The sequence below is a fragment of the Tauraco erythrolophus genome, chromosome 20 (assembly GCF_009769465.1).
Source record: "Tauraco erythrolophus isolate bTauEry1 chromosome 20, bTauEry1.pri, whole genome shotgun sequence".
Taxonomy (NCBI): Eukaryota; Metazoa; Chordata; class Aves; order Musophagiformes; family Musophagidae; genus Tauraco; species Tauraco erythrolophus.
In genome coordinates, this window is record NC_141484.1 from 11,110,703 (window position 1) to 11,126,176 (window position 15,474).

The 15,474-nt window shown below is 50.8% G+C and overlaps 1 protein-coding gene across 1 annotated transcript; it reads right to left on the bottom strand.

Moving 5' to 3' along the window:
• Positions 1 to 8,001: 8,001 nt before the first annotated feature.
• TEKT3 (tektin 3) lies at positions 8,002 to 14,914 on the bottom strand. The gene is made up of 7 exons (XM_009989119.2): positions 14,334 to 14,914; positions 13,719 to 13,802; positions 12,109 to 12,179; positions 11,743 to 11,886; positions 10,302 to 10,524; positions 9,216 to 9,370; positions 8,002 to 8,218 (listed from the first exon to the last, which is right to left on the bottom strand). Exons 1-7 carry the CDS (start codon positions 14,898 to 14,900, stop codon positions 8,002 to 8,004), a joined length of 1,461 nt encoding a protein of 486 aa, XP_009987421.2. The 5' UTR covers positions 14,901 to 14,914.
• Between the last annotated feature and the right edge of the window lie 560 nt (positions 14,915 to 15,474).

Here is a 15,474-nt window from a genome sequence, read left to right on the forward strand (position 1 = left end):
GTAGGACGCCGGGGCACCCCCCGGGCAGGATCTGGCCCGTGTCCCGCGGCTGCAGCGCTGGCAGCGGGCATTTTCCTAAGCTGATAAGTGACTCCTGGAGAGGGCTGGTAGGGAGCTTTCCTCTTCTAGGGGTGCCAGGGGAGGGGGGCATCGACAGCAGCGAGGTTACATGGAGAGGATGGAGAGCTCTGCTGCATCAGGTGGCTCCCCTCGCCCCAGCCCAGGCAGTTTGTGTAGCCCCGGGCAGGGATCCGAGGGACCGGATTTGGGGAGCTCTGTGCTGAAGTCGGGGGGACATCTCCTCTGAATTAGACAGCACAGCTGCGTCCGGGAAAGTGGCACCTTCACAATTTGCTCCTGCGATGGCAATGGGATTCCAGCTCTTGGGCTGGAGCTTTTTGATACTTGAAAGACAAATCCTGTGGGACTGAGCAACTTTTCGCTCAATGGAGGGTGAGATTTTCCAAAACACTGGAGGACTGAGGTGCTCGGAGAGGAAGAGGTGGCTGCACTGCGGTACAGCAGCTTGTGCTCATTCCTCAACCACAGTTAATCTGTTGAAATAAATGTCTAAACCTTCCTCCCTCTGCACCCCCCATAGCCCCCACAGGAGACCTGCGCACCCCCGGGAGTCCTGAGCACTAGCACCAACCTCCCCATCACCTCTCCCCTCTTCGCACACCAGCTCGAAACTATTCCAGCTTTGTTGCAGAGATGAGGGAATCCGGCATCCAGCCATCGAAACTGTAAATCTTGGGAGAAGGAGGGAGAGGAGCGTGCTTGGCTCCTTCCTCCTGGCAAGCACAGGCGTGTTCCCTGCAGCACGAGCTCTGGCTCCTCCGCACTCATGTAAGTGGTCCCGTCGCGTGCGTTAGCCAGCAAGCGGGAGCTCAGAGCACTCCGGGGGGTACAGGGGCCACAGGCCAGTGGGTGAAGTGACACCCCCGCACTCACACCGTGCTTGTGCTTGAGCCCCTGCTCTGTACACACCCGCGTGCCCGGCTGCGATGCCACCGAGCAAAACCATGCTCCAGCAGTGCTGGTTTTCCCAGCCTGGTTTCAAAGGAAACTCACCCGTTTCTCTGCTGCTACCACCCCCCTGCGCCGCTGCTGCCCACCGTAGCGGGTGTCAGGACCGGTGCCATCACTGACTGCGAGCCCCAGAGGACTGTAACATCTGGACCGCCATCAGTACATTCCTCGCTAATGAGGCTATTTCGGGCAGTCTCGCCTCGGTGGGTCGGTGTGAGCAAGCTGCTTTTGGAGCAGAAGGAGCCACCACACTCGGGGCTGCGCAAACACAGAGTGAGAAGGGTCTTGTCCCCGAGGACTGCAATCCTGCCCTTAAGAACTGTCTTCTGATTGTGGGTCTGAGATCTCGGCTGCTTCATCCCTGGATAAATTATCTGACCGTTCCCCAAAAGCAGAGCGGGGAGATGCACAGTGGTGAAAGGCAGTGGGGAGGTGTGGGGGGGCACATGCTGCACCCAGGCTCCCCCATGAATGTGAGACAGCGTCAACACCTTGGCTCCAGGTCTGAAAACGGTGCCAAAAGCAGCTTTTTAAGCATGGGATAAATCCCTGAAACTCAAAGCAGGGAGAAGAGTAGCCTGCGGGTAATGAAACCTGTTTTGGCTGAGAGTTGTGGATTAGAAACGGTGGAGGAAGCCTGGAGAGAAGAGCACATGGCTCACGTGCTCCTCAGACACTTCTTGGAAAGGTGGATTGTCCAAACGGAGCAGGATTTTGGAAAAACATCTGCTGAGCACATGCTATCACGAGCACAGTGAGTTCACGTGAAAGCGCTGGAGACGAAGCTCCTCTCATCAACCGGAGGTGCCGGTCGGCGACTGTCCGGGCCAGGAGAAGAGGAGGCAAGAAAGGGAGGATGTTCACAGCCGAGCCCTTGAGGTTTTGCTGGATGGACGGCATCACCGTCTGACCCGGCACGGACCGGAGACTGGCACACAGTGCTCCCCACCACGGGGCTCAAACCTGCCCAGCTCAGGCTCTGTAGGAGCATGGCTGGCAGTGGTCAGCACTGCCTAAATAAAAGCAGGTGCCACAATAAATTTGAAAAATGTTTTGTGTACAAACAAGATTTGCCATGGGCTGTGAGGGTTGTATAAACACTGGGTAGAAAAAATGTGGATTTCTCACTTTGAATCCATTCCGTGGGATCACTTAAAACTCTTTGATGCTTCAGCTTGAATTTCTGGAATAAAATAATGAGAATTCAGGAGGGAAAGTGGTTTGTACACCAACCTGACAAGGCAGTGACGGACTTTGAGGACTTTGCTGAAAACTGTGTCTGTGGCACCACCTGAACCAGCACATCGTGGGCTCCGTCGCCATCAGGCACCGTACACGTACATCACCCCCTTCCCCAGGCAGGTGAATGAAACCACTCTTAAAACAAGCATTTCCAAACGGGCCAAAAAGACGAGATTTTTCTCTGTCTCTCTTCTTATGGATGAACTTGTTTAACCCCAAGATTTCGCTCTGTCATCACAATTTTAGGGACTCGCTTCCTGTTCCCTACCCTGGTGATTAAGACCATCAGACACGGAGGATTTGAAATGCAAAGGGGGAAGGGGCAGAAATCCGCACTGCCACGACAGCGAGCGGGGCTGGGCACGGAACAACGGGGGAAAAAAATCCTGGTTTCAAACAACTGTCCAACTAGGGAAAGAAGGAGAGCAAGATATGGTTAGGCTCACATTTTATGGAGAACACATAGTACTCCCCCAAATAATGCAGATGTGTGTATGTGTGTGTGTATACATATAAAAAATACACATATACAGAGAGAAATAGGTCTCTCAGTATTTCCAGCTGAAGGGCTGGGGAAGGCTCTGCACCTTGAGAGCTCGTTCCCAGCTGGCAGCGAGAGGGGCTCAGGGGGCTGCCAGGACCATGCCCTTTCCCTGGCATGTTTTTTCCTGTTTAAAATGCTGTTCAGATCAAAATGCACTGAGAGAGTGTTTTTTACCTTTTCTGATAACACTGGTGGAATGGCTAGAAAAAGCCATTTCAAGCATTCATGTTTTTTAAAAAAAAAAAAACAAAACAGAAGAGGAGACATTTAAATTCAGCAGATTTCTAAACCAAGTGGTCTAATACATCTTGGAGACGTTTACTTACTTTTCCTGACATTTGTTTCCCACTAAACCAAGAAGAATTTATAAAACATTTCAGTCCTGTCTGCATTCATGCCCAAAAAACAACTTCATGCAACTTTTTACTTCCAACTCCAAGCCAGTTGTCATCGCTGATAGAGTCAGGCTGAAATCAGTGTAGAAAACCCCACTGGCTTCAGTGAAACCAAAATTCATCCGTTGACTCCAGAAGTCAAAGAAACCAACTGAACTTCCCAGCTGGGACATGACTCCACATCAGAACATATTCAAATACTTCCAGACTCGTGATTCGCGCTCACCTCCCGCATGCTGACATGTATATATGCAAATAAAAGGAACTAATCTGCTACGAGCGCCTGGGTTGATATGGATCTAAACCAGCTTCGAGCCACCTTTTGCCCAAGCTATTTTTTACATTTTTGGCTCCAGCAGTCCCAGTCTGGCCCCTTTCTCAGGCTCTTCCAGGGTCCCGAGCGCGGCTGCCGATGCCCTGTCCGTCGCCCGCAGCTCCCTGCCAAGGGGCATGGGGGATGCTGCAGATCCACATGGGCGTGAAGAACAACTGGAACAAGATCATGTGAAACCAGTCCACCAGGGGATATTAAATTCGAGGATGGCTCTGGCAGCTCAGGAAGTCTTTGAGTTACTAATTGCTGGAAGATGGGAAAGCAGACTGGGAAAGTATCACAGGGTACTCGCCTTCTTCTGGTGGTTTTATCTAAGCATCTCCTGTTGGGTCTGGCAGAGGCTGAGTCTGGTGCTCGTTGGACCTTGGTCTGAGCCAGAACAGCCATTTCTGTGCTCCTACACTGCCCAAATTTTCCTTAGCATTTTGCCAATGTTTTCTCCCTTCTTTTTCTATTTTTTTTTCTTTTTTCATACTAGCAATGAGTTTGGTTTTGTTTTTGTTTTTTTCTGACTGCTGATTCTGTTTTGGGAATTCTCTCTCCCTCGAGCATTATAATCTGTATTAGTTATGCAATATACTGTTCATGTGGTTTTTTGGCAAGCTTTGATTGCACCCAAATTCATATCAGACTCCTCTGAGAACGCTCACTCATTTTTCTTTTCTCAGGCAACAAAACCACCCAAATCTCCTTCGTGAAGAGCTTCTCCATAGATTGGCCTTGACTGTTCAGCTGGATCCTGGACTGCCCCAAAGCTGAGCTTGCATGAAGCAACACTGTCCTGGTTTTATTCATTTATTTTCTTCCCTCCAGTCACTAAACAATTCATTTACAAACCCGGCTCTGCAGGGTTTATCGGAATGATGCAGGAGGGTGGGAATATGGCTGTGGGACGTAAAGGAATTTCAACAAACTAACTTTCTCAGCAACTTGGCTGATAAAGCTGGCAATAAACCAGCAATAAAGAGCAATAAAAGCAGAGACGTCCTTCTTCAGACTGAAGGCATTTAAAGAAAGGAAACATCACGCCGGTGCAGAAAGACAGTTGAGGCAGGCGGGGATCCTGTCGCAGAGTGAACTATGGAAGTCAATCGTTTAATGGTACGAAAGCAAAGGCATCTCGCACATCAGGAGCAGGAAAGTTGTTTAATGTACCTGGTATACATCAAAGATAGAGGGTACTCGGCTTAAAATCCCAAAATAACCCTGCAGTGATCGAACCGAGCAGCTTTACTCACCAGCAGCGCAGTCGTGGGAGGGAAATCCATCCGTCACGGGAGGCAAATCCATCCCTGGGCGGGAGACCCTGCCACAAGTCACGGCTCTGTTGGAATTTCACCCAAACCCTTCTCCCTAAAGACCCATTTTCCAGGAGTTTTGTGGCTGGGCTGGCTCCCGCTGCGGGATGTGCATAGGACATACCGTGAGAGGGGGGAAAACCAGGCTCCAACTCAAGCACGTGTAGGATTAGACAATCAAAGTGTTTTGGGGGGAGGATTTTAGAGTATCTGCTACTACAAGTAGTAACATCAATATCGTCGACTTACGGAAAACTGGCATGGAATGAACGAACCCCCTAAGGGACCTGGGAATTCTCTAATGTCTGGGAAATCTGCTGCAGGAAAGTGGAAAGTATTTGTGAAAGAAATTAGAGAAGCTGCAACTGAAATTCCTCTGGTCATGGCTCAAACGGAGGAAAGAAAATGCACTGCCCATATTGTGCAAAGAAGCACGGAGAGGGTGAGGGCAGCAAGATGAAATTGAGAGTCGGATAATTGCGACACCACGTAAACGCTGTCAATTAGGAGAGAGCCTTAAAGGAGTTGGGCTGGTGGGAAAGAGGAGTGTTTGAGGTGCTCTGAAAGCAAAATTAGAGAAAATAGGAGACTTTGGGTGCTGCCTGTTATCTGTGTGCCCTCGTAGTAAGACAAGGTTTACGTTTTTTCTTACGTGGCCCAAAAATGAAGGTGGAAATGAAATGGATGCGAAGGTGCCGCTGAGGCCAGGACACCACTCGAGTTGCTTCAGAGCCTTTCAGAAAGGGACTGCGGGTGCCTCGCTTCCCAGTGCTCAACTGGGGACAAATTCACAGGGCTCATTTCTCAAAATAAGGAAAAAGGCAGCTCTGCCTGAAAACCTGCCATCTGGAGCGGGGCTTCGGAACAGTGGAGCAGCCAAAACCACCGGGGTTTGTGAAAGCCTTCAGTGAAGGAACACGGAGAGAGCAACGGCACAAAGCGGCCCGGAGGCTCACCGGGACACTAAAAACACTGGAAGTCCCTGTGAGTTCAGCACGGCATTGGCTTGTTTTGCGGAGGGCGATAAGTGGCGAAAGGGAAGGTGCAATGAGTGGACAGTTTTTCCTGGTTACGGTCGTATTTTCTTTTTAGAAAGGGCAGCTGCTCTCTCCAATGGACTCTGGCTCCAAGATACTCACAAAGTAGAGGAAACCTATTTTTAGTCTCCACGAGCCAAAAACACTAGTAAGAAAAAGGTTAAAAAGACAATTGCTTCCTGCTTAGGGCTGCTGATGTGACGAGAGACCCTGCCAAGATGCTTTGAGATGGAGTCATAGAATCACAGAACGATTTGGGTTGAAAGGGACCTTCAAGATCATCTAGTTCCAACCCCCCTGCCATGGGCAGGGACACCTTCCACTACACCAGGTTGCTCAAAGCCCCATCCAACCTGGCCTTGAACACTTCCAGGGATGGGGCAGCCACAACTTCTCTGGGCAACCTGTGCCAGTGCGTCACCACCCTCAGAGGGAAGAATTTCTTCCTTAGATCTCATCGAAATCTCCCCTCTTTCAGTTTAAAGCCATTGCCCCGTGTCCTGTCACTACATACCCTTGTCCAAAGCCCCTCTCCAGCTTTCTTGTAGCCCCTTTAGGGACTGGAAGGCTGCTCGAAGGTCTCCCTGGAGCCTTCTCTTCTCCAGGCTGAACAGCCCCAACTTTCTCAGCCTTTCTCCATAGCAGAGGTGCTCCAGCCCTTGGATTATCTTTGTGGCCTCCTCTGGACCCACTCCAGCAGCTCCATGTCCTTCTGATGTTGGGGACTCCAGAGCTGAATGCAGCACTGCAGGGGGGTCACCTGAGAGCAGAGCAGAGGGGCAGAATCCCCTCCCTTGACCTGCTGCCCACGCTGCTTTGGATGCGTCCCAGGACACGGTTGGCTTTCTGGGCTGCCAGCGCACGGTGCCTGCTCATGGTGAGCTTCTCATCAACCAACACTCCCAAGTCCTTTTCCTCAGGGCTGCTCTCAATCCATTCTCCGCCCAGCCTGTACTTGTGCTTGGGATTGCCCCAGCCCATGTGCAGGACCTTGCCCTTGGCCTTGTTGAACTTCATGAGCTTGGTACAGGCCCGCCTCTCCAGCCCCTCAAGGTCCCATGAGACAAGAAAAGATGCTCTCAGCTCCCAAGAGCCCCCACGCTGGGCCAGGGGGTCCGTGCCCTGGATTGCCGAGGGAGGAGAAGGGGCTGGAGCTTCTGCTCCTTTTGGATTCTTAGTGCCTACGGGCTTTAGACTGAGCTCAATTCTGCTTACGTTAAAAGCTCAAGAGTGTCCAAGTGACACGTGAAGTCTAAGGGGGCAATTTGCAAAGTGACTTTTCACACTGAACCTCAGATTGATTAAAGCCTTATCCCTCTGAAAATTCAAATACTGGGTAAAAAGGTCTGATTTACAGCAAGAGACCAGGCACCACGGCAGTCAGGGTGGCCGATTCATTTCTTTATCTTCAAAGCACTTCAATGCTTCCACGGACACACTAACATGCAAGAGTTTAGATCAGGAACCAATCCATGCTCACCAAAAATGAAAGCCACAGCATTTTCTTCAATTAGCTCGTAGAAAGTACTTCCTCGTTTCAAGACTCCAGCACTGACATTTTAAATGACATTTAGGATTTTTCAAATGCAAGAAAATTATCTTTAGAAATCAGCTCCAAATGCAAGTTTTTCTGTTTAGAGACAGAACATACTGCAATGCTTTAGGGGATAGTTTGTGTTTCTCCTGCTGCACCATTAGAAATACATTACGGATGTCAACAGCTGATTACTCTGACAACTACCCCAACTTTCCAAAGGAAGGACTCAAAAGGAGGAAGGCATGACATTTTTTCTCCTAAAATCACAAATTAAAAAGGTGGGAATGAATCCTCATGGGTGGATTTACTCTTAGTCGCCTTTGAGGTCTTTTCAGTGACTCCCTGGCACACCGTGAAAGAGCAGTGGAAAAGGAAAAAAGAAAGGTTAAAAAAAAAAATAAAAATCATCCTGGCAGACCATGTAACACTCAAAGAGATCACTTAATTTCTACTCAGGGTTTTTATTAGAAAGTGAAAGTTTAACCATATATTTTTAGAGCATCTTGGCAAAAGTGGGAATGCATCTTAACGAAACTGGGAATAACTGGCGCAGCAGGTACTGTGAGCTCGGCTGAGCCCAGCCTATGCTGCGGCCAACAGCCGGATATTGCGGGTGAAGGTGTTGCGCATCCCCATGCACTTCTCCTGGTCAATGAAGAGCGAGTTGGCTTTGACATCCAGGTCGTTCTGCAAGAGCGACTTGGCACGAAGCAGCATCTGTAGCGCGTCCTCGTTTTCCTGCAGATGCTGCTGAAGGCTCTGGATCATCTCATGGATTTTGTGGACCTCGTTGACAAGGCTGGAAAACAGCAAGAAATCCCCGTTAACAGTCCCATCCCAGGGTGGTTTCTGGCGTGGCTTTGCCGACGGGTCCCTTGGGTGCAGGATTTCCCCCTTCAGCGTGCTCAGACTGGCTTGGACCCCCAGTTTCTGGCGGATGCATGGGAAAGCTGAGGGCAGAGCTCCTCCGGACCGCGGCAGGGAGGCACGGATAGGTCTGCTCTAAGGCTTCGGCGATGCCCAGCCGCATCTCCCAGAGCAGCTCGTGCCACCGAGAAGAGGGACGGGCAGCTGTGGTTTCCTGTTCCCGTTTGGTTTTGCGGGTTTGTTGGTTCACCCTTCTGGGTTTCCCTGCACAAGGGTCCTCCCCGCACCCACGGAGGCACCCACGGCAAACAGGACAGGTAGGAGAGGCTAAAAGCGAATGTGAAACAAGTGGAGGATGAGGAAAAAGCAACAGAGTGCGAGGTGCTGAACAGGCTCAGGGGCTGGGTTTAAATTGCTTTTGAAAGGCTTCACACGAGCCGTGCCCAGGGGGCTCCCAGGAGGAGAGGAACCCTCCTGTGTCCTTGAAAGGATCTCCAGTGTCCCCAGGGAGGGGAGGACAGACCTTACTGCTTCTCCATCTGGTGCACCCTTTCTTGCAGTTACCCAAAAGGAAGGAGCTAAGCCTTCTCAGCGCAAGCCTGTTGGAGAGCAAAGGGCTCATCCTTCAAAATTGGGCACATCCAGCTGCTGGGAAGCAGGCAGGAGAGAAGCTGAAGTTTACCCAAGCAGGAAAAATCCAGCCCCTTGCAGGGTGGCATCAGGCTATGCCCGGCCACAGCGTTACAGCCTCCTTTGTGGGTGCAGGGCTCTCCCAGCACCTGAAGGCTGGGATACACAACCATGGCTTTTGATTGTATTGTTGCACTTAGGGAAGGACTATGTAGGAAAAAAGTGATTAATTTTGTCATCCAGTGATGCTCTTGAGTGCTACCACCGGGGACTCCCCAAGGACCCTGCTCCTGCCGTACCCGAGCTGGGCAGCATCCCGGCACAGCTCCCAGTTTGGTCTCCTCCTGCGCTCATCCAGCCGGGTCTGAGCCACTTTTAAGAGAGGCTCTTTCTCCCTAATGGCTTCTCGGATGGCTTCTAGGTTCATCTCAGTCTGGAAAATTTCTTGCAGTGTCTGGCGTGAAAAAGAAACACATGCATAAATTAAAAAAAATATATTCTCAAGTGACCACATAATTTCCCTTTTCTCCTGTCCATCTGCAGAAAAAAACAAGTTCAATAAAGCAGACTCTGGGATCAGACCACTGTTGCTCTGCCACATATGGAGGCATAGATCCAGCAGAGATTTCTCTTCAGGGAAAAACCACTCTTTGCTGTCGCTGTCACATCAGAGGAGGTTTTGGAGCAGTGATGGATCTGTTGAATTACCAACTTCTCAAAATTACTGCTTGGAGGAACTGATCGTCCATCGACAGCAACTAACAGAGGGGAGATTTTTAATGGATCTTCATTTAAGGCCGTGGCATCAGCCCGCAGTGCTGCAAGCCCAGTCTCTGCTCAGTTAATCAATACTGTGTTGAGCACTTTTCAGGAAGCTTTCCATGAGCCCCACTGGTCTGAGCCAGGTGCACATCACTGATCTCCATTTCCTCTGCTTGGCAGAGCGATTGCACGGATACCTGTGCAGCCAACACAGAGCACTGACACTGAAAGTAGGTCCTTGGAGGAGAAGTGAGCCCGTGAACCCCCCAACAGGCACCCCAGCAGAGGCCCAGCAAAGACTTTCTGAAGTAACTACCAGGAGATGCAGTCAGCATTGGCGTTTTCCTCTGAAAATCCCTGGGCTGTCAGCTAGGATGTGCTAGCAAAATACAGATTTTATTCTAATTAATTATATTAATCTAATCCTTCAGATTAAATTAGTGCCAGTTCATCCTGCTCCAAGAAATTCCCCAGTACTTTGAATTTCAAACATAAAATGATATTATAACCAGCTTCTTGTGGCCACCGTTCCTCTGCTTGGGCCAGGTCTGCAGGGAAGGTCCAGTTTTGGAGGCATCACTGGGAAGTGATGGTGTCACACTGAAAGGGAGGGTTCAGCCTACCTTGGCCAGGTGGGTCTGGATCTTGCCCTTGGCATCACCTGTCTCAATGATGCGGTTGGTGAAGGCAACGTTCACCTCGTTGAACTGGGATGACATCTTGTCAGCCAACATCGACAGCAGGCTTCTGATTTTGTCCCGCAGCTTGGTGGAGGTCGCCCGTTCTCTCTGGCAGTGGAGGATGTTGTTGTCCGTGAACATGGCCCACGACTCCGGCTCCGAGACCCTGGGCACGGGAAAAGGAGAGGCCTGTGGTGAGCCCGTGCTGCTGAAGCTGGACGTGGGGAGCAGCGTGGATTAAACGTACGTTAAATCTACGCTCTTAATTTGACCGCGTGAAAGTGAAACATCCGGGCACCATTTGTTGAATAACACTTATCAAATGATGGCACGTTCATGAAGACAACCGCGGTACTTACGAACGCTCAGATGAACAAAGGATTTCCCTGGAAAAACAGAGATTTGAATCCAACCTCGTGTTGACATGTTCGAGGCGCGGAAGTGCCGAGCGACTCACAGCCTCACCCCAACGCCCAGGTCACGGGCGATGCCTTTTGCTCATAACTCGTCCCCGTTCCCTGCTCAGCTGAACGAGCATTAGACAATATTCGATTCCCCGTCTGCGCGCTCGGGATGAAGCCCACGCCTGTGCAGCCGTCCAGAACAAGGTCAACAAAAGGCTTCAATACCACATAAGCTCTGTTTGAAACATGCTGATCCTCGGCACATTTCACCCCCCTCTGAATTTTAGCGTCAACCCTTTGCAATTCAGTTGCCTGTCTAAATATGTCTGAGCTCTACTGTGAGTAATTATTCAAATGTTAGAAAAATCGAATCAATCTATGCCCCCCCCCTAAACTGCATGCATCTGGGGGAGCAGCAGATTTATTCCCTCAGCCCTTTGCCACTTGGGGCATCTCTGTGAGCGCTGGTTTAGGTCACCATTCATTTGCTGTAGAGCCAAAGCCAAATTCTTGGCACCCAGAAGCAGCTGAACTCTATCCCAGCACCGTGCTCTCTATTTCTTTATCTTCTGTGTCATGTCGGCACCCTGCCAGGCCCCCTCCACGCCGGGGCGAACCCCCCTGACTTTACGCCAATGAAGAGCACTCAGGCGAGCGCTGACACATCTTTGAAAATATGCATAAACTTAACGAGCCGGGCAGAGGTGCCGAACTGAACTCATTTTCAGGCTGATCTCTCAAACTGGATATAATGGTTAATTAGGTGGGACTCGCTTTCGCCCTCTGGATGTTTGGCATCCAGCTGAAAGCAGAGGGTTGAGCTCCCTTGATGGCGAGCAGAAAGAAACGGTCCCTCCAAGGTGGGATGGAGATGCCATGCAGAGACACGTAGGTTAGGGACAACCAGGTCCCTGCCAGGGAGAGGCACCGTGCATCCCAGGGATGGCTCGGTGCTCGCGTTCATCCTGGTGTGCACTCACGTGGCATCAATCCGCTCCACCCCTTGGTAGTAGTTGATGCCGTTGGAGGTGTTCCGCAGGCGGTAGCACTTGTCATCGATGCGGTGGGCCACTCGCTTGTCGGCCAGGTCCCTCTCCAGCTTGTGCTGGGCCTCCCTGTTGGACCTTCAACACACAAACAGCCGCCATCACTGGGAGGTCTCCTCGCCATCCCTCTTCCACGCACCTCCCGCCCGGACAGCCACGTGCCCCCGCGAGTGCCACTGCCTGTTTCCCGTGGAGGGGTGTGGGTAGAGGGGGGGTGTGGGCAGCGATTTGGTAGGGCTGGGTGTTCACGTTACAACTGCAATGGCACGTCGGCCCCGCAGACAATGAGCTGCTCCTTACGCGAGCTGCGCTTTCGCCTTATCCACGTACTGCTGCATCGTCTCTTGGCAGGACCTGACGACGTCGACTTCCTGGGTGAAGGCAAAGCATGACCTCATCAGCGTCTGTACTCCATTGCCCACGTCACGCTCATCCCCTCCAGCCTCTCCGACCCTGCGCACAGCAGGAACTTGTCTTTCTGCCCAAAGCAAATGGGTGGGGAGTGGAGAAGGTGCCCCCCGAGCACAGCGCGCTTGCTCGCGCTGCGACCGGGTGAGGACAGGAGGGTGCTGCGGCCGCAGCCATGGCCTTTGGATTCACTTTCAGGGTGGGCTGAGAAACGTTCTTTCATCTTGATGTCAGTGTCAAGTGCTGGTTAGTTCCACTGTGTGGCCAGGGACAGATCCTGACCTGGTATGAACAGGCACAGTGGACCAGCAACGCTACACACCCCCATCCCCAAATCAGCATCTGCCCTTTTTTGCTCCCAAAATGGTTTCTCTCCCCCAGGAGAAATCCCATACATATGGGACAAGAGGAGACGGCCTTTACTTTGGGGTAAATCCCCAGTCATTTTGAAGAAACAGAATGTTTCAGCTCCACTGGAGGAAGGTGTGTGTTGCTCTCAGCTCTCTCGAGTTCAGCACAAATCCGTTGCGTTTGGGAAACCCCAGCTATGGGAGGCAGGTGACCAGTGCTCCATAACCAGTAATTTTTAAGCCCTCCTGCCCGCAGGAACCAGCTAAAAAGCACAGCCTCAATACATCCCAAACACTTAAAATCCAAAATGCCGTTACAGAGATACCAGTTCCGATTATTTTCCTAAAACCTCACAACCTTTACACTAATCTTTTAATTTTTAGGGCCTGATTCATCAGAGAAAAGCTTCTAACAGAGCGGTGGCTTCACAGTCCCAGGGGCTGCGATTCCCTTCCCAGTTTCCCGATGCCTTCACAGTGGTTGTGTATGGCTGTACCCTGCCTTAGGGTCGCGTCTTCTCCACCAACTCTGGTTGTGTTGGTGTTTTCTTCGGAATTTAAAGCAGACTAGATAAAGGCAGGCGGGGGTGCACGTTTTTATGATTTCGATAAAATCATAAAACCTCGCCCAAGTGCATGCAGCGGCAGTCCTACCGCGGCCACGCAGCGCTGGGGCAGATGGGTTTTTATTAGACCAAGTGATATAGTTGGGAAAACCAGGGAAGCTGTCGGGCACACGCTGCCTTCTCCATATCTGCACGTGATCTATATATAGATATATGTATGTGATAGATACGGCTATATCATATGTATGTGATATAGATACCTATAGATCCCACTCCGACAGGGCTCCGAAGGGCAAAACGGTCTCACAAACTGCTTGAAGAGGGACCACAGACCCCGACATGCCACACAATCACACGGCTGATTTTGGCCACTCCTTCCTCTGCAAGGGCAAGTCTTACCCACACCACGTGGGCGTGCTGCTGCGGGGCAGGACACCATCCCCTGCCCCAGCAGGTTTTGGGGGGCTGAAGAGTTTAACACCTCCGCAGCACTAAGGAGCCGGTTAAGGAACAGGGCTGCGAAACCTGTTTAGGGTAGTTTTAGGTAAAAATAGCTTTAACACACGATCTGAGATGCCAAACTCACAGTGAGGAGCTGTTCCTCCACGTCGTCGTAGACTAGGTCGATGCCCATCCTCTTCTCACGGTGAAACAGGCACTCCTGAGCGATCTGTTGGGGATAAGCCATCACTGTTGGCTGCGGGGACAGGGTTCCCTATAGGGACACAGTCCCTATCTCAAGAAAAGAAATTATAGGTGGGCACAGAGATGACAGCAGGGGAAAAAAGTGCCCAGGGCAGCTGGTTTAGCTGACAACGAGCAGCCGAGCTGCAATGTCAGCGGTAAATCAACATGAGGGAGCACACGTGTCCCTGAACGTGGGGACCCGTGTCAGGCTCAACGCTGACCTCGCCACAGCCTCGTAGTAAGACATGGGCTTTTGTCTCCCAAACGAGGATTTTTACGTACCGCTTATAAAAATATTTGGTTAAGCAAATGCTGTTCTGATGTGCTCAGCATGTGCTGATAGGAGAGGCAGCAGATGGCAAGGGATTTGTTTATTACTAACTTAACTAATGTTCTCTTAATAAAAACTTTCTAGATGTTATGGAGCTGCAATGAAACTTAATTAGACGTTTGAATGGCTGCAGATGTTTCAGCACTGGCCTACAGCCTGCAGCCCGTGGGACAGGGAGCTTACCCGGAGATGGACCTCTGTGTCAGCCAAGGTTTTCTCCAGTTCTTCCTTCCAGCCTGCAAGTGCTTTGGTCTCCTTGATCATCTCATCCAGCTCATGGCTGAGCTCCGACTTCCAAAATTCTATATCCTTGACACGTTCTCCCAGATTTTTGGTGCTTTCTGCTTGGGTTTTCCTTGTCTGCTGATATCTATCCTGAATCAAGCGGGAGCTATCGACTCTCAGACGCTCCGCGTTGCGCCAGGAAGTCTCCGACTCTCTGCAGTTGGTCAGGTTGGACCTGTACCAGTCCTCAACGGTGTACCGGTTGAAGAGGCTTCTTTTGGTGGAAATAGAAGGAAGCCCCTGGCTGGGGGCTGACTCCTGGGAGATTTTAGGAAAAGAAGCCAAGACTGGGCTGATGGGAGGTGGTTTATAGTAGAGGCGGTGGCCACAGCTCTGAGGAAAGGAGTAGTAAGGAATACGGTTCTTGTAGCCTGAAGCCTTGGTGCTCGTGGCAGGAGGAAAGCTGATAGGTGTTGATCTTAGATTGGCATACTTTCCTGCTGAAGGAGCACCAAGCAGCTCCATTCTTGAACGCTATTATTCAGGTGTGTGTCCTACACAAAGGAGAGCGAAGAAGACAACCTCACTCAGCAAGCTCCTGCACTCACATTACTTCTTGCAGCAACACACAGAGCGATGCACAAAGCACCCACACATCGCCTGAGCCAGCCTAAAACTCTCAAAAGCAAATCCCTTCTGACAGCATCCCAAGCATTTGTGTATATAAGGATTTGACTTTGTGGTTAGTGTCTAGTGTCAGGTCTCGAAACGCGGAGAGAAACAAATCCTGGCTGCTAAGGAGAATGGCAGACATTGTGCCTTCATTTTCCTTAAATCTGTCAATCCAGTGACACTGTAGTTGCTGTTCATTTGTTTCTTTCGGCCAGTGTATCTGCTGATCTTATAGTACTCCAGATGTAATTTTCCCTTTAAAAGTTCCACTAGGAGCCCCGATAGCTTTGGACACACAGCTGCCACCAACCCCGCACCATTTGTGGGCGAGGGACTCCATCCTCATCATCTCTATCGATACTTGCATTAAATGCTCGAGTGAGGAGTCTGTCGGTGAGCTGACCTTTGCAGGGCTGTATCCAAATTC